We start from the raw sequence: 18,807 nt of genomic DNA, 5'->3' as shown, positions 1-18,807 counted from the left end.
TAAGACAAGCCATGATTTGTAAGGTTAAAGTAAAAAAAAAAACTCTGGAGTGCGGGGATGACTTCATGGTTTGCCCCGTCCCCGTCCCCCACAACCAAAACGCGCGCCGCCTCCCATGAGCGCCATCGGCGCCCTAGGGTGGCTCTAAAGGGGCGCCTTCGCTTGCTGACCAGGGGAGACGTGTGCGTCCAGTGCCTGCTCCCTGGATCCAGCCTTGCATGACTACTGCTTAAATTAAAGCCTCCTTAAACTAAAGATACTGCTTAAATTAAATAATTTTTAAATGAATTATACGAATATTAAAAACATTTGTTACTCTGATCAAAATAAAGTGGGCTAAATCCGGTCAGAAAAAAGGGGGCGGGGCGGGGGGGGGGGGGTAGCTTTTCGAGCCTTCAGTTCGGCCCAACAATAATTTACAAAAGTTGACACCCCTTGGGAATTGCTACTACAAAATCATCAACCTAGCGTGTGCTCATTATGCAGCGCATGTAACTCATGATGTGTTGTTATATGTTCATCACAATACAAGTCCGACGTAGTTTTCTTTCGCAAGCGGTATCGTTGCACGCATACAATAAATGGCTCAGTTTCATACGGCCTTTCGGCTCCAATGAAATCATCCTGAATGCAACCACGGCTGCTTCAGTTGAAATGCGAGGCGAATCAGAATCAGGCCTTACCAATACACTCAAGAGCCGAAATCAAACGTGGAATCGAGCGTAAGTCCAGCTATAACTAAAGCAACCCCAGGAAAGTAGCTGTTTAATTGATCGCTGCTGAGGAGTCGGTGACCTTCACGATCTAAGGGTAAATTTGCAAATATTTAAAGGGCTCAAGCGCACAATGCGACCTAGCTTAATGCTGGCGTCTAAATAAGTTAGGTAGAAGCACTACCCGCTATTTTCATTTCCAAAGTAATTATTCCTTATTTGGCCATATTTCGATGCTCCGGACAGTCTTTCAAGGATGCTAAATTTGGTTACAAATTGTGGAATGTGGAACCGTCTGATACTTGGCAGTTTCAGGTACGTATGAGTTCTTTTCTCTTACTGTGTGAATGTGATGTTACACATCCTTGCATCGGTTGGTCATATTTAAACATACTAGCCGTAATATGACAGTAAATAAGCGATTCCGTAATGATAGCTGTTGTTGCGTTCATGGCGCATGCGACGTATCCGGCGTGGCAGTTGCACGGTGAAGGGCCTCAACGTGCGCGAAGTATTGGCATTTGTGATTAGTTTGCGAAAGGTACGGCGGTCACCTGTTAAACATCTAGTGGACTAGGTACGTTCCTGCAAAAAGAAATGTGGACGGTGTTTCAACTGTGGTGGTGATTTAGCATGGGGCGTGTTCAGTGCATATTCCCCTAGTTAATGGATAATTATTCCACTCTGCTTTCTGCACTATTATCACCTTGGATTTTGCCGAGAACACCTTGCCTGCTTGTTTTTAAGTTAGAGTTTCCACCCATATCTCTCACTACCAGTGCTAAATATAGTTCATGATCAGTCTCAAATCTGGCAAGGATGTTGAAGTGCGTGGTTAAGCTCCAATCCTGCCCCTGGTGTCAACACAGCTGGCATTCCCCAGATTCCCCATTTTGTATGTTATGTTAGTCTGCTTTCCTAGACTGTGTGCAAATGAGCCACTGTATAATCTAGCACTTAGTTTGTTTTACTCCTTAAAGCAAGCTTTGCATGTGTCCACATTAACAGATGTGTCAATGTATGTCTGTGGTGATGTTTTTTATTGCTGTGTTGTTGCATCATTGGTTGGAGGGACTGCAATCAAGGCTTTTTAATGAGGTGAAGCAGTCTGCTTTCAAATAGCAGTACAATGTGTAGTGTTTCATGGCCTTTGGTGCCATCATTGTGGCATGCTACTGAACTGGGTTCTCACAGCGTCAGTCTGCAAAAAAAATCCATCCACTGCACCAGAAGCCTACAGAATTGCTGTGTGTCAAACATTGTGCTTGCATGTACAAAATTTGGAACAGAGCAAGCTGCACTGAATTTCCAGATTGCTTTGGAGTGTAGAAATATGCTATGACTTGTGAGTATCTTTGCCTGACATTCTGACCAACTCCTAATTACTTGTATTTGTGGCACTCATGCACTGAAATTGTTGCTGCATAACTACTACTGTGTAATAAGTGTTTTGCAATATGGTTCCGGGGCAGGTACCATTTTTGCTTTATAGATGCTGATAGGCTTGCCGCTTATCCAACTTAGTTTTAACAAAAACTATTCCGCTTACCAGGCACCATGCAAGAAACTTATAGTTAAGGAAAGACGTGACAGTGTAGATCAATGTTGGATTGGTTTAGATGGCACCAATATGTCAGCATTATATTATTGTAGGTGGTCAAGTATGCATTCATTTTGCAGTTGAGTTTTGTGAGCTAGCCTCAGCTCTTTTGATGTGTTATGTCTGGAAGCCAGGTTTGTATTGCATGCAAAATTGCAGGAGAAAAGCCTGCATGAAAATTTGCAGGAAAAACTGCATCAAATTGCAGCCTCTGTGGTCTTGGGGAAAGATGCTGGACTCGTAATCCAGCAGCGGCACTGGGTACGAGTCCCGGAGTGGGCGCATTGTTTGACGGGACTGAAATGGAAAGGCCAGCTGGCAGCTGGCCAATAAGGTTCAACCCAGACCCCAGGTGGCCCTGTCGCAGCATTGTGCGGCAAGTAAAACCCTCCCCATTCCTGTCTGGCAAAAGGGCAGAGGCAAAATTAGCTGTTGAACTGGATGGCACGCTTGGTTGGTGGGTTCAAGGTACACACAAGCTATGCTTAGCAGGTACTCTGAATCCAAAGTCACCTATACAACCATTCAGAATATAGTTATTTTTTAAAAATTGTAAGGAAAATATTGATCCAATTTTGAAGCCTAGGTGGTTGGCTTTGTCTTCAGCTGTATATCATTTCTTATGCCTGGCCTCAGCTTTGACTTTAGCTTAAAATGATGCATTATTATCACCCAGGCTTGCAACTCAGGCAGTCTGGAACTGCTGGCTTCAAATTTGTCATGTTCTTTGGTACATACATGACTTAACCTCATTAAATTCAACCTTGTCCATTCTATCACCCAATATATCCTTCACAAAAGATTCAGCCTTGCCCATTCTGTCACCTGATGTCATACAACTTTTGAGACTGCCAGGCAAACATGACAGGAAAGCAGAAACCATCAGGCCATTCTGAGAACCTGGCAATCACTGGAAGACTAGCCTTATGTCTGAAACTTTGTGTGCAATGATAGTCAAAAATCAAAAAAATTGCCATTGTAATGTTGATGCCTTTTCTCATCTACACCACACAACCTCTTGATATCCTAGGCAGTTTTGGTAAATGCAAGGATAGTTTTGATTTTACAAGGTGGCATACTTCATATTTGACTTCAGCATGGTAGTTATATTTATGGGCCCAACTTTCACTTTATGCTTGTTGATTTTAGAGATGCTGAGTTGTTCTCAGATGCCTGTGTCAAGTTTGGAGCTACTGGCTTAGGTTTCAGCTTCATGACATTGTCTTGACTTCAGATTCAGATAACACCCAGAATCCTGGCCTCATCCCCTTGCCTGGCATGTTTAGGCGAATCCCTTCTGTGGATCAGAACTGTTGAGTTGACTTACTGAATGTAGAACACATGACAATCATCTCCGAAACTTGTACCATGCAGTTTCTGCCCCAAGGAAAGACTGACATGCAGGTATGGTGCTTGAGCCGACTTATTTTGCTTAGAAACTGCCTACACATCTGTGTTCGACCCATGAAATCGCTCGATCGAGCACAGCCCCTCGCCCGCCGCGTCTCCCAGCTGTGTCAACACCAGCCGGCGTGCGTGTGCCGCAGCTCCGCCGGCAGTGATGAACAGCGCTCCGGCGGCAGAGGAGCCGGCGGCGGCGGCGGCGCGCGGCGCGCGACCACCGCTGACGGCCGCCTCCAGCGCCGCCTCCATCGACGACAGCACCGTCTCGCTGGCCGGCACCGACCGGGCCGACGGCGCCGACCTGGAGCAGCTCTCGGACGAGGAGGAGGACGAGGCGGCCGCCGTCGTGGCCGGCTCGCTGCAGTTCGCCTTGAACGAGCCGGAGGCGCCGATCCGGGCCAGCGCGCAGCCGGCGTCGGCGGTCGGCGCTGGTGCTGGCGGCGACGGCGCCGACGTGGTCGCCGACGCCGACGCCGTCGCTGTCGCCGTCGCCGACACCGAGCACGAGCTCGGCCAGGAGCTCGATGAGCCGGCCGCCGTCTACACCGGTCAGTGGCGCCTGCGGGACGGCACGTAGTCCCGCCGCCGCGCCGCCGCGGCCGCGGGACTGCGGTGCGGGAGTTGGCGCGGTGTGTGGTGGATAACGTTTTTGGATGTGGAGTGACGGTTATAGACAACGTTTCATCCTTCGACCTGACAACTGTGTCTTTGCTTTCACGCTCAATTCTAAGTTCTGCATGACTTCAAACAGTGGTTGGGTGCAACTGTAGACAGGTGCTCTGGGCATGCATGCTTTTCTCTCTCATTTTGTCACAGGCACCGTCTTGACCATTTCCCACGATACCCTTAATTGTGTCAGCACAAAATTTGTGTAGTAACTCTGTCACACGAAGTATTATATTTGCGTTGCAATAGCTTGGCATGCCTGCATGTTACGTCTTTCAACACTATCCACCCGAATATTGCAGTCACCAGTTGGCAGGCATGTGTGTTTACTGCAGCCATATAATTACCTTTACTTATGGGACCGCAACCAGATTTGCTGCGGATGAAACCCGTTGCCTGATCGCCGCCGATGTCAAGGACCACAGTGCTGATTTTGAGCGCTGTTCGCCGCTGCCAAGACACGTGCCCGGCGTTTTCGGGCGCTGCTGACGGTCGCGGTGTGGTCAGGTCGTCCGGGCGATCCGGAGCTGCCCGAGGGCATCGACAAGGACACGGTCACCGTGCTCACCAACGAGTACGGCTGCAAGGCCTGGCTCATTGGCACGGCCCACTTCAGCAAGAAGAGCCAGGAGGACGTGGCCAAGGTACGCCGCCCGCCCGGCAGACGCCGTCTGCGGCTGCTGCTGCTGTTGCCGGCTTCCGACCGCTTCAGTCCCTGTGTCGATTTTGCCTGCTCGGGGCTGGCCAGATGACCATGCCACGGGGGGGGGGGGGGGGGGGGCACAGGCGCTGCTGTGTGTAACCAGGACAACCGAAGCGCTCATATGTCGTCATGCTCCTTCGTCGTCGTGCTGGGCCTGACGCGTGGCGGCGGTCCGTGCGGCAGCTGATCCGGTTCGTTCGGCCGGAGTGCGTAATGCTGGAGCTGTGTCGCAGCCGCGTCAACATCCTGCACATGGACGAGTCCAACATCGAGGAGGAGCTGAAGGCGCTCAACTTCGGTGAGCCGGCGGCCGCGCGCGGCGCCGTCCCCATCCTGGCTCTCACTGGTCATTCTAATCACTGAGAGGCGGGACCGCGGTGGGAGGTGGGCCGAAGAGGACCGGAGCTGCCGTCGTGGCCGATTTGTTAGACCGGTTTCTCGAGCGTGCGTGTCAAGTTTGCGCTACTGTGGCTGGGTATTTCGATATGCTTTTTATAAGGAAAGCAGCGTGTATGCAAGACGATTCGCGATCCATTTCCTATCCTCTGACAGATCCTTTAAAATTTACGCCCGAAGGGTTGCCATTCTGATCTTATCTAGTTTGGAGCATGTGTGCGGAGTTGGCTGTTCAGGGAGGCTCTGACATCGAACGTGTGCCAGCACGCCTCACCGCTCTGTGTCGGTGCCATTCGGTGCCTAGTTCCGTGTGCGGCCCCACCGGGACCGGAGCCGTGCGCGTGCGTCGGCCGGCCGGCCGTCGCTCAGTGCCGCTGCGGCTGCCTTGCCGCAGAGCGTGTGTTGGAGATCCTGCGCCAGAGCGGCGTCGTCGAGGGCTGCCTCTATCTGCTGATGCTCAACCTGTCGGCCCACCTGACGCGCGAGCTCGGCATGGCGCCCGGCGGCGAGTTCCGCACGGCCTACCAGGAGGTGAGCCCGGCCCCGGCCCCGACCCCGGCCCCGGCTCCGGCCCCCATCGGCGCAGACTTCTTTGCAGAACACTGTACAATGGATGGAAGCTTAAGATTTAGCAAGACAGTAAAAGGTCCTCAGACATTATTTTCTTTTCTGAATTTGGTTTGTTAGTGGTTTATGCTAGCGGATTATTTTACACCAATGAAAGCTGCGGCCAGTGGCGGCCTCTGTCCTTCAAACCACCTCACCCTGTGAAGATATACCCAGCTGTGGAGGTGATATGACGCGTGTGAGAAGTGTGACCTTAGGAGATCGCCTTACTTGAGGAATTTAAGGTAGCCTGCGCATGTGGCAGGCTACTTTACCTGTAGAGATGACTCCAGCTGTGAAAGCGACGTGATTTGTGAGCGTACTAAGCTGAGCCGGCGGATGACGCCGAACAGGGCCTGACCGCCCTCCCCCCTCGCAGGCGCGGCAGCTGCCGGGCTGTGAAGTGCGCCTGGGCGACCGGCCCATCCACATCACCATCGAGCGCGCGCTGGCCTCGCTCAACGCCTGGAAGAAGCTGCGGCTCGCCTACAACTTGCTCACCTCCAAAGGCTCCATCACGTGAGGAGACGGTGCCGCGGCCCGCGCGGGTCCGGGGTCGGCCGGGACGCTGATCGAGTGATGCTCTGCGGAGTGGTGGTGCTGCCGGCCACTCACGGGCAGTGTGGTGATCTCTTGTGTCGCGTTGCGGCGTCGCGTGATGTGTTGGTGCTGTGACGTGCGCCGCGCGTTGTGGGATGCCGTTCCCCCGAGGCGTCGGACGTGGCCGCCGCCGCCGCCGCCGCCGCCGCCGCCTGCTGCTCCGCGACCGGCTCCCGGGGCAGACTGCAGCGGACTCCGACCTCGTCTGTGGTGCTAGGCGCAGCGGTAGCTGACGAGCCCGCCGCCGTGTCGGGCGCGCCTCGGCTGACCTCCGCGACTGGCCGGGGTCCTGACGACACTGCGCTTTCTCCTCCGTCCTGGCTCGCCTGCGCTCCGCCTGCCGGCCGACTGGTGACGTCACCGTGCCGTGTGCAGGGGTGGCGGACGGAAGCGACAGACTGGCAGCCTGACTAACTCTCCCCCCCCCCCCGCCGCAGGAAGGAGGAGGTGGAGCGGTGCAAGCAGAAGGAGATGCTGGAGGAGATGCTGGAGGAGATGGCAGGCGACTTCCCCGGCCTGGGCGAGGTGTTTGTCAACGAGCGGGACGTCTTCCTGTGCGCCTCGCTGGCCGACGCCACGCGGGTCGTGCCCTGCAATACGCTCTCAGGTGAGAGACGGGGGCCGGTCGGTGACGGCGGCTGGCGGCCGGGCCGCGCGGCGGTGTGTCACCGTCGATGTTGTCCGGGTGACACGACGCAGCCGAGGCCGGCCCTCAGCCCGCGACCCGCACCAGTGGCATCGGGACTGTGATAACACGGCCGGCACAGATGGCTGTCGGCGGTCACACCTGGGGCAGCGCTGTTGGCAGGCGGCCGCCGGCGAACGCGCCGTGCCGGGAGATGCGCGCTGGCACGGGACGGCGCTGGTGAAAGCCGGTGATTCAGGCAGCGGCTCCGTACCGCGGTGTGCCGTGGCTGTCAGGGATCGTGGGTCTCTAGGTGCTCCTCTGGGGGAGGCTTATGCCCATTTTACGCGGAAGTTGAAAACGAAATATTGCGCCGGCAATACGCGAACCCAGAGCACTCAACAAGGTTAAAGCATGCAAGAAGTCATATCAGTTTGCTTTTACTCGGTTTCAGTTCGTAGTCTGAGACTTGGCTTTCAACCCTAACTTGCCTGTAAGCAGTGGTGTGTTAAAACACTATGGCTGAACTACGTTGGCACACACACATCCTGGTCAGTCAGGACTACTTGAAAGCATGGATTGGCGAATATCAGAAATACATACTGACGTCCACCCACCGACTACGTGCACCCCATACTTTAACACAGCGAGAGGTGCCTGCAGCCTGCTAAAGTGACGGATATAAATGCCCGTGCGTGATAAACCAGGCCAACAATTGCCGGCTTCCCCATAATGCCGGAGGGGGTGATGTGCCTGAAACAACAGCTGCCACCAGTTGGGCGGCCTCGCACGTGTTATCTCCAGGCGGTTGTCATGGGTGCTGCGGGGCTAGGTGAGCCGGGCTCCGACCAACTTATTTTTACTGTTTGAACACTTCCTATACTTGTTCTACTGGCGCTCAGTTTGTCGTGTTACGAATCGTGCTTACTCTGCTGACATATATCTGGTATTTGCCAGATAGTCTTACATTGTTTTCAACTTGCAATTGGTAGATACGTAAATGGATATTGGGTGCTTCGTGTCGTTAGACATTGCATATATCATGATTCCACAACAACACCAGGTATTACGCTGTCATCCCGGTTAAGAAGGGACAGACCAGGCGGCTGACGGTCGCCACCAGCCAGGTCTCCATGCCCCGGACGTGTGTCTGATACTGCGGCCGACCGATGGCCATGCCGTCAGTCATGCCGTCAGTCATGCCGGCGGCCATGCCGTCAATCATGCCGTTAGTCATGCCGTCAGTCATGCCGTCCACCGTGCCGGGGGCCATGCTGTCAGCCGTGCCGGCGGCGCCGCGGCCAGCCGTGCCTCCCGTCACCAGCGGCGCCCCCTCCCCTCCGGCAGGCTGGCGGCCGTCCCGCACGGTGGGCGTGGTGGGCATCGGCCACGTGCCGGGCATGATCCGCAACTGGGGCAAGGTCGACCATCGGGATCAGGCGGCGCTGATGCGGTCAGTGGCGCCGACGGCGCGTGGGGGCTGTGTGGTGACGTGTCGGGTCAAATGTCCGGGGTTGTGTCATCGCGCCGTCGGAGTGCAATGTTGTGTCGTGAGTGCAGAATGTTGCGTTTAGAGTGGGAATAGTCTACCCAGTGAGTTGCCCAGCGTAACACGCAGTTGACTGTACGGGATGCTCCACAGCATAACGTCCAGTTGACTGTACGTGATGCTCCAGTCGACGGCAGTGTGTGTGTGTGGTAGACAGACTGGCTGGGACAGGACTCTACACTGGCCGTCTGTATGACGACCAGGGTTACGGGGTGGCGGAGGGATATGTTCTGGGTGAATATTTATGTGTGTTGCCTTCTACGGCAGGCGAAACCAATAATGGCACACAGGCGTTCATGTATTTATCTATGCACATGCATGCCAGTTGGTCTTAACTTGCCATGTTTTAAAGCTATCACTCAGTAGCGTTGCAGCGCATGGTGCTTTTTTCGAGCACGCCATAACAACAGCGCCCGAAAGGAGGCGTACACGTGCGATAGCCTGTTGAAACACATGCCATCTGGTGTCACCCGACAACAGCTGCCGTCAGTATTCCCTAGCTTGTCTCCCAGTTGACGTGGTGGCCGCTGCGGCAGGGTGGCGCCACCGTCGCTGCTGGGCCGCGCTGTGCGCATCACGGTGCGGCTGACCATCTGGGGCCTGGTGGCCTACTGTGTGTACCGGGTGGCGCCCGTGCCGCGCAAGGAGGCCTGGGTCACCGGACTGAGGGACGGCATCAGTCAGCAACGTCACGGCCGCGAAGGCCACAGTTCTGCAGCGCTTCAGCGCCGCCAGTTAGCCGGTGGGTGGACGGGTGGTGGGGCGGGCCGCTCGGGTGGGCTGTGCGCTGTACAGACTCACTAAAAAGGCATGTAAGACGTTTCGTCTGCCTGTAAAGGTGTTTAAGAAGTGCCCATGTGAAAGCGTTTTGGCGTGTTATGCCTCGTGAAACCTACGACGGGCGTTTTTAGAGCTTGACATCTTTATGAAGCAGGCATGTATAGATTTCGGCATTGCATAGAGACCAGTTCATTCATTATCAGGAGAGGCCAAATGACTGACCGTTTAAAGAATCACGGAATCCTGTAGCTCGCACGGAAGTTAAATTGTTGTCGCTTATCGAGCGTTGTCTTCTTGCTGCTGGAATTTCCCCGTTAATGTTTTTATAATGCTGACCAAAGCGATGCTGTCTGTTAGCAGCTATTCTGAAACGGGCGTTCCCATGTTTCCGCAGCCGCGCCCGTCCGCCACCATTTGTTGCAATGAACGACGAGTACTTCCACGAGGACGCGCGTCTGTTCTACACCGCGGAGAACTGTCCCGGTCTAGGCTGCGACCGCGCGCTCTTCGACGTGCAGCTGGCCGGCTGCGGCTGCCGCGTCTGCCGCGCAGACTGTCCGTGCGGCGGCGCCACCGTCGGCGCGGCGGGCGCAGAGGGCGCCACCGGCGACCGGCCGGCCGTCGAGTGCAACGCGCTGTGCGCGTGCGGCGCCGAGTGCGCGCGGCGCGTGGTGCAGCGCGGCCCGCGGGCCGGACTGGAGGTGTTCGATGCCGGCCGCCGTGGCCTCGGCCTGCGCTCGCGGCTCGCGATCGCAGCTGGCGAGTTCGTCTGCTGCTACGCCGGCGAGGTGGTGGGCGCGGCCGAGGCCGCCCGTCGATTCGCCACCCAGCCGCCGGCGGCACACAACTACATCCTGGCGGTGCGCGAGCACTGCGCCGGCCGTCTCACCGTCACCTACATCGACGCGACGCGCGCGTGTAACGTGGGTCACTACGCCAACCACTCGTGTCGGCCGAACCTGGCGCTGCGGCCGGTGCGCGTGGACTCGCCGGTGCCGCACGCGGCGCTCTTCGCCGCGCGGCCTGTGCGGCCCGGCGAGGAGCTCACCTTCAGCTACGGCGAGGCGGCGGCGGCCGCGGCCGGCCGCGCCTGTCTCTGCGGCGAGCGCGAGTGCCGTGGCTGGCTGCCGAGCCAGGCGGTGACGGAGGAGGAGGAGGGGGCCGGCGGGGAGGCGCGCCCCCAGCGAGCGGGCGGGCCGGTCCACGGCGAGCAGCTGTGAGGACGGCAGTGGTGCCACCTGTCGGCAGCAACCCGCGACATTCGGCCGACTGTGCTAATGATGCGGGGTGGTGTAGACTAACAGACTTGTTTGTAGGCGTTTTCGGTCTGCCCCGTTTTGAGCTATTTTTACGTGCTCGTGGGCTGTCCGGCGCGTTGTGAGTTGCTGATCTGATGGCGAGGACGGCAAGGCAGCAGAGCCTATCGGCGAGGCAGGGGCGTGCAGGACGCAGCGCTGCATGGGGTCTGCCGTGCGTGAGTGGTTGTGGTGTTGCGTTACAAATTTGGAGGTTTTTAGATTAAATAAAACGACGGCGTTGATCTGGCTGTGCTGCAGTGAACGAGGCAGAGGGTTCCCCTGGTGGTGGCTAGCGTTTGTGATGGGGCTGTGTCACCATGCGTTAAAGGGTGCTGTTAGGTGTATTGATTGGAGGAATACATACGCAGTATTGCACTGTGTTTAGTGTTCACGATAACCATGACCAAAAAAGGATCTGCCAGCATCTGTCGTCACGGCCGAAGCCGAAGACCAAGACAGTCTGGATGTTGGCTATCAGGACGCTGACGTGGCTTCAGCGGCGCGACCCGACCCAGCCGGTCGCACTTAAACGGAGGAATTTTTGCAATCCCTGACCGCACTGTCGTGAAGTCTTCACAGCTAGTAAAACAATTCTTCAAAGGTAGGCTCTAATATTTTCAATGCATTTAAATTGGAGCTGATTGATCAGGCAGCGTGTACGGTGTAACGCTGTAGAAGATATTCCCGCTCTTGCACCCTGCGTGAATAACGCGACAACTGAAATTTGCAGATGGCAAAGAAACTGAATAGGACGAATCAGAACCGAGGCGGAGTCTTAGCAACACGCGTTGGAGACTTACACTGACTGAGGAGAATACCGACAAACGTGCCGGCAAAATTATGCGTCGATGATTGCAAAGAGCAGATCATAATGCATAATCCCGCGAAAACCGTGCATCCGTCCGTTTTCGGTGCGTGTTTAACGATCTTTGCTGTATCGCGGCATCCAAGGTAGGTAAAGACACGCAACCAGTTGTGCCAGGCCATGCAAACAACAGGTTCGTGACCAATCTGTTGTTACCAATATCCAGCCCAGGTGTTAGCGCTCTTTCCTAATGCTTTCGTTTTGGTCATCAAATATATAAGCTTTTCCAAATTTATTCATATCACCGATTCGAATTGCCCACAAAAAACCTTGGCAGATCAAAAGTCATTCACATTTACAGCAGAATCGTTTGTCAGTGTGTGCGCGGGCTCTAAACAATAATGACAAACTCATACAGTAACGTATGTGCATGTTGTATGCTCCAATGCATGGTCAAGTCACATCTGCGTGGTCTCCGTTCGCTCATGTCCACATATCATCTCCACTGTGATAACCTCACAGGCAGTCACCTCTCCCGGCTCACGCCGCAAAAGGAGCTCTACTAGTGCTGCATTGACGTGCTTCCTGCTGGAACATCACCAACACGTTTAGTATTACGAAGGCTGAAGCAGTAAGAAGTGTTACCGTTTCACCACCACCTGGGCGGAGGCGTTATGTATTCTCAGGAAGCGTGAGGTCTCGCGCTGCAGTGTGAAGATTTCCTGCAGTCAAAAACACACGAGGAATGCCGTAAGACGGCATGGCTTGAAATTCCGCACCGTCGCACCAAACACCTGTTCCTGTTTCCATGAAAGTTGATGTGGCGGATGCCACACACTGCCATGCCGTATATCCGTCGGCGGTCGATGTCCAGGGTCGACCTTTCTCACCTGTACTTCCGCTCGGCAGAAAAGACCGGACCGGAGGCGGCGTTTTCGGAGTGGGGAGCTTCAGCAACGCTGCTGGACATTCAAGGGAATTCTCGTTGCAGGTTCAGATTTCCGGTTACATGATCGATGATGCGGTTGTTGTTCCGGTCATCGTCCTGACCTATGACTGGGCCCAGGTTTATGAAACAAGACTAAAAACCCACGCGTTTCCAAGTCGAACCGTACGGGTGTACAGGGCACCCACGTCTTGAACGTGACCGTTGTTCGGGCTGGGCCGTCGACAGGCGTTTGTGAATGCGCACACTAACGTTTACGAACATCTGCATCACGGACATTTGCGATCATAAACATTGGCATGAACGTATACGTGATCAAAGTTTGTAAGCTTCTACGACGCGAATTACAAGCATTTGCGTATTCTTACATTAGTGTTCACCGATACCTGCACTCAACACTTCCTTGCAAAAATTTGCTCGCGCAAGCTTGCGATGCGTACATTTTGTCTTACGTACATTTGTCATGTAGTCACTGCGGCGCCACAAAAAAACTGCGGCGCCATTTTGACGGCTCGCATTTTTGCACGGGCTGTTTTCGTTGCCGCGCGAGTTATGTGTTCAGCTTCGTGACGCTAGGTCATGACGCATGATGCGAACTAGGTCATAACCTCGTCAGTAGTTTGAAGTAATGCCAGTCAGGGCTTGGTTAATGCTACGCAACGAACTGCTTTCTCCCGCAACAATGACTCTTCTTGGGATTGTTAGATAACGAGTCGCGTCCAAATGCAACCGAAACGTTCTTACCGCTGCAATTTTGATGTTCCAGCACCAATATCAGCACAACGGACCACGTGCGTGATAGCACACGACGCGCGCCTTTTCGGAGAAGTCATGGCAGTGTGTTTTATGTGCCCTGGTTCCTGAGCGTCCGACCCGATTGCTCACAGCCCATAGCTGGGACGTGACCTCAGCTACGCCTCCACGGCCTTAACCGGACAAGCGGGGCCGGTATGCCGCCACTGAGCTCATCACAGGCGGACGGGGCACGCCAGACGAGGTCAGGGGTCGGTTCCCGGAGCCGCTGCCGCCGCCGCCGCCGCCGCCGCCTTCCGGCGCGGTTGCAGAGCGCCGGCGGGCGATACGTCAGGCGTCGACCCTTCCTCGCCGCGTGGCGGGCAGCGCGCCGGCTGACTCCTCGGTCAGGTGTGATGTGCCGAGTCATCCCCGAGTCATTCCCGCACCCGCCAGGTGGTGACATCCGAGAGGCGCCGGGCGATAGCAGCGACGCCTGGCGCCGGGCGCCGGTTCGTCTCCTCTGGTGCGCCGCCGCCGCAGGCAGCCACGTCGCGCGCCGCCAATATGGACCAAAGGTGAAGGAACTGCGCCGGCTTTTTATCCCGACGGCGGGTTTTTATTGCGACTCGAGGGGTGGCGCAGCACAAGGAAGTGGGCGAAACTGGGTCAGGTGGTGGCGGGAGGTCGACGCCCTGCCGCGGCCCCTCCTAGTGACACGGCGGCGGTGCGCGGGCGCGGACGCGGACGCCACGACCAGCCGCCGGAGCCGCTGACTGGCGCGCGGTCGCCCGGCCCGGTCCGACCCGGCCACCGGGCGGGGACGACCGCACCGCCGCCGCCCGCCAGCAAAAACTGGCCAGCTGGCCGCCAGCAAAAGTCCGCATAATGATGAGTGATACAAATGGGCGGACGTGAGTAAAAGTGGCCGTGCCATTGTGTTTGGACACGCTCTGTCGGGGCTAAACCTGTCGTGCAAAGGTATTGGGCGAATGCATAGTTTTCCTCTACGATTTGGATTGTTCCTTGAAGATGTCATGGCACTGAGGTCGTCTTCCCGCATTGTTTGCTGATACTCGGAACCACTTTGGCTGTGACCTTGTCTTTCATCAATCATTCATGAGGGTTGCTGAACTTGCAGCACTCGCTGCGCTCGTGGAACAAGGCCGGGTATTCCCGACAGCCGTCAACACCGAGAAATTCCTGTCTTTATTTCCTATGCGCGATCAAAGGGTGCTGGCCGTGTCAGGGTGTGTTTCTTCAAAGGAAATATTTCTTAGTGAAAAAGATGCAAGGCATGGCCCAAAACCGTGCCTTTATAATCCATGTACTCGCGAAATGCGTCGAAAGCTGTGAGTTGTTTTCCTGTCCGTAGGGTTCAATGCACGCCATGTTTTTGTACATTCCTTCAGCAAAGAACGTCAGTAATGCTTTTTCATAGTAACGTCTAAATCCTTGCGAGAGACCTGTTCGCCTGCTTATCTGTCTGCTATTGAAAGTATTCATGGCATGACGATATCAGATTCACTGAGTGGCTTTAACTATGTATCTAACCGTGTCAAATGCACTGCTCCTCCGAACCGTCCTTCCTAACTCGATACTGGATACTGGAGAGAGAGAAACAGAGAGAGAGGGAAAGATACTGGATACTGGAGAGAGCGAAACAGAGAGAGAGAGGGAAAAATACTGGATACTGGAGAGAGAGAAACAGAGAGAGAGGGAAAGATACTGGATACTGGAGAGAGAGAAACAGAGAGAGAGGGAAAGATATTGGATACTGGAGAGAGAGAAACAGAGAGAGAGGGAAAGATACTGGATTTGGTGGCCGTGGTGAGTTCGCAAATCAGGAAAATCGCTCTTAGGTTGTCGTTAACAATAAGTTCATTGCTACCTTTTAACTCCCACTTCCAAATGGCTGTTCGATTGGCTGGACTGAGCATAGCAATGTCATTTTGAAAATTTGTGAGGGGAGAAGTCATGTTATCTTGCTTATATATAAAAATATATAAAAATTGCTTATATAGAAATGCATATATATACATATATATATATATATATATATATATATATATATATATATATGGGCTCTTTCTCTTTCTCCCTCTCTCTCTCTCTCTCTCTCTCTCTTTCTCCCTCTCTCTCTATCCCTTTCTCTCTCTCTCCTCTCTCTCTCTCTCTCTCCCTCTCTCTCTTTCTCTCTCTCTCTCCATCCTCTCTTTCTCTCATCTCTCTCTTCTCGTCTCTCCTCTCTCATCTCTCTCTCTCTCTCTCTCTCTCTCTCTCTCTCCATCTCTCTCTCTCTTCATTCCCTCACCCTATTGCTGGTTTATCCTGAACAACTCAAATTCTTCCATACCACATCCACTTGCTTTCATTTTTGTCGTTTTTGCCAAAATATATTACCACCATCAGTTATCAATCTGCACAACTCAACGTTTCATGAAACATATGTTTATATGCTATCGTTCACCGGCTTGTGCTTGTCAAATGTCAATACATCAGGATCAACATTCATTATATCCTAACACATTTAGTGCAGTCCAACATATTGGTTCAGAAAGTCTCCATTAGTCCGAACTAACTTGCCATTTGCGGATAAAGCTGCATGATGTATTCAAAACGTAACCCTGATCCACACGTTTCAGTGTGCATCGTTTAAAGCCCATTCATGTATCATAATTCCCTAGAGCCATTCAACGCTCTTTTTTTGGTTGCGTTCATTAGACAGACCCTGTGCACGGCTTGTGGCCGGAAACGTGGTATGAATGGGATCGTGATTGACCCCGAACGGAGCCGGAAATCATTAAACAAGAGGTCAGCCGGTGATTGGCTGTGAGATTGCACGATCTTGATTTCGTTTCGATGCTATCTCGATTAGACACCGTTTCGTCAAAGGACCGACAGGGCTGGGTGCATTAGACATGACGTTTGTGGCGTTTTGGCACTCGTTTGTCGAGGATAATTCATGTTTCTGTTCGGACTGATATGACGCCGAGATTTTGACTGATTAGCCGTGTTCCAGCGCTACCGAGGCCCGTGCGAATCTTTCCGCAATCAGCGCTTATCATTGATCACAAATAGGGAAGTCAAGACATGAGCTCAGCACAAAGTTACACGTGGAGTACGAATCATGCAGAAAGGTGAACCGAGCAGTTCCAGTTTGTTAATGGTCCGGAAAGTCGGGGCAATTCCGAGCGTATTTTGTTTCACTAAACGTCTAAGCCGAAGTCGTCACGACATTAGCTTGCTAAGGTCCATTCTATCTAAACTGCATGATCTTTTATTCACTGCATCGCGCTACCCAATTTCATAAAAAAACAAGAAAAACACACACACTCACACTGTGATAGCAACAATAAAAATCCCACTACATCATGCCAGCTGTCTCGACCACAGCTGGGGAGGCCATCTCTACAATTACACCTCAGTCAGGTTGGAGTATTTAGTGTCCGGTTCATGGTCAGACAAAACAAGACGTAATGTATTTAAAGCCCTCTATGGAGTACTGGTCCACGTGGCGCCTACCGAGAGCCGACCGCGCTCGCCAACACCCTGTCCGGCTGGCGCTGCCCGGCCGACGGCGCGCGTCCGTCTGCGGCCGCGGGCTGACCCGACCTCTCCAGGTGCCGCCTCCTCCGCCGGCCAGCGTGACGCGACCTACGGGTCGGCGGCCGGCCGGCAGCCGGGCCGCCTGGTAACAGCGTCGCCGCCGCCACCGCCGCCGCCGCCGGCGCCTCCCATGCGGTCGCGCCCGCGGCCGTGGCCAGTTCAGGAGCTGCGGGTGGCCGGCGCCGGGTGCGCGGCGCGCCCCGGGCGCGGCACACTGGGCCACGCCGCCGCGCCGCCACGCCGCCGCTCAACCGAGGCGGACAGGCGGCACGCAGGCCGGCCGGCCGAACGGTGAAAAAAGGCCGCGGGCGTGGCCAAACCGAGCGGCGTGACGCGGTCAGTAAAAGACGCGGCCTGGGTTCACGAGCCTGCCTAGCTTGCCTTACAATGGTCCTTTGGCAGGAAACCGCACCAAATCGGTTCTTGATAAAGCTTGTAAAGTATTGGCTTAGAGCTGATAATACGCACTTGCCCCAGCATTTCAGGATTCCCTGGATAGCTTTAAACACCACCAATGCAGCTGCGTTTACTGTGTGCGGCAGCACCAACCAACTCTTTCATCTGTCCCACAGGGTTCAATCCCATTGCCAAACGAATGCATTTAATAATTGCTGTATATCGTATCATATCCTTGAAGGCATGGAGAAGGGGCAAAAAATCACACGCTTTCGTGTGTGTGTGTCATCGGGCATTCACAACAAGCTCAGCTGCTGAGGCTAGGTGGCGTCGCCTGCCTCTCACCCTGGCAGGAAGGACGGGTACTGTGGGAAAGCGACGCACGTCTCTGTATCAATCACGGTGGACCCTATCAATCACACACACGTCGCCGTGTCATTCACCACGGAGGCCATTAATCACGTATCAAGATTGTGATTGGCATAATGAACGAAACAAACAAGACAAAAAGCCGTATTAAAATGCCTGCATTGTTTTCCTGTCCAGACAGAAAGGAAGCTGAGCCAATAAGGCTACAAGGAAAAAAATGCGACAGAAACCAATGTCATGGGTGCTAATTCCTGTGCGCCAGAAACATTACGATTACATAAACAAGCGCTGACACTGAAACACTGCTGTACATTGGCTGACAAACACTGGCTTGGTGGCAATGACATTTATATCTTGCGTGTAAAGGTAAGCCCCTGCTGTGTTTTCGCTTGCGCCCTGGCGGGCTTCAGAGTGGTTTTCATCCTTCGAATCATCCAGCCCACACCGTTCCAACTTTAAGTCGCCATTCAGCTCTTACCGCCGGGGTTATTGTTCCTCCCTGCCCCAACTCGTTTACTGCATGGAAGTGAAATGATGCGAAGGTAACAGGCCATTCGACTGGCCTCCACGCCAGAAAAATGGCTGGGGTCAATGCCACCTTTACGGTCGGTCATCCCCGCTTTTATAGATCACGACCAGCCGCCGTGACGTGTGTAACGCAAATCGGTCTGCTCAGCTCCCTGCGGCCCCTCGTGTCCGGGCCAGTGAATGGTCGCCGAGCTCTACCGACCGTTTCTCACGGTGTCGAACTGCGCGGAAAGCCCGCATCGCTCGAGGCTTAACATAATTGCAGGGTTGAGAATGTAGTTGGCACACAGACTTATAACTTTATTTATCTATTCATTTATCTTATATTGTTATTTACTATCTATTTGCTTATTTCGTATAATCTATCCACGGGCTCAATAGGCACCCAGTTACGGATACAGTCAATAAGTAAAAAACAATAACTACACACACGCAAACTCAAACACACACACTATCACAGATATTAACACCAGGCATTATCA

The 18,807-nt window shown here is 54.1% G+C and overlaps 1 protein-coding gene across 1 annotated transcript; it reads left to right on the top strand.

The window, feature by feature from the left end:
- The first annotated feature begins 1,201 nt into the window (after positions 1-1,201).
- Positions 1,202-11,302, top strand: LOC119110088 (uncharacterized). Its single transcript, XM_037233829.1, has 11 exons — positions 1,202-1,290; positions 3,861-4,265; positions 4,891-5,027; positions 5,270-5,384; positions 5,877-6,013; positions 6,468-6,607; positions 7,126-7,295; positions 8,661-8,766; positions 9,399-9,608; positions 10,037-10,163; positions 10,269-11,302. The coding sequence occupies exons 2-11, from the start codon at positions 3,875-3,877 to the stop codon at positions 10,860-10,862; spliced, it is 2,127 nt and encodes a 708-aa protein (XP_037089724.1). The 5' UTR covers positions 1,202-1,290; positions 3,861-3,874; the 3' UTR covers positions 10,863-11,302.
- The last annotated feature ends 7,505 nt before the right edge of the window (positions 11,303-18,807 follow it).

Source organism: Pollicipes pollicipes, unplaced genomic scaffold (genome assembly GCF_011947565.3).
Source record: "Pollicipes pollicipes isolate AB1234 unplaced genomic scaffold, Ppol_2.1 Scaffold_7231;HRSCAF=8579_pilon_pilon_pilon, whole genome shotgun sequence".
Classification (NCBI taxonomy): Eukaryota; Metazoa; Arthropoda; class Thecostraca; order Pollicipedomorpha; family Pollicipedidae; genus Pollicipes; species Pollicipes pollicipes.
This window is presented reverse-complemented; position numbering and strand designations above follow the sequence as displayed.

What these genes read in the sequence shown, in the direction of transcription:
- LOC119110088 (XM_037233829.1), top strand. Translation starts at nt 3,875, where the DNA reads ATGAACAGCGCTCCGGCGGCAGAGGAGCCGGCGGCGGCGGCGGCGCGC. An exon ending in GCCAGGAGGACGTGGCCAAG is followed by an intron (nt 5,028 to 5,269) that starts GTACGCCGCCCG and finishes TCCGTGCGGCAG; the next exon opens with CTGATCCGGTTCGTTCGGCC. An exon ending in GCCCTGCAATACGCTCTCAG is followed by an intron (nt 7,296 to 8,660) that starts GTGAGAGACGGG and finishes CCCCTCCGGCAG; the next exon opens with GCTGGCGGCCGTCCCGCACG.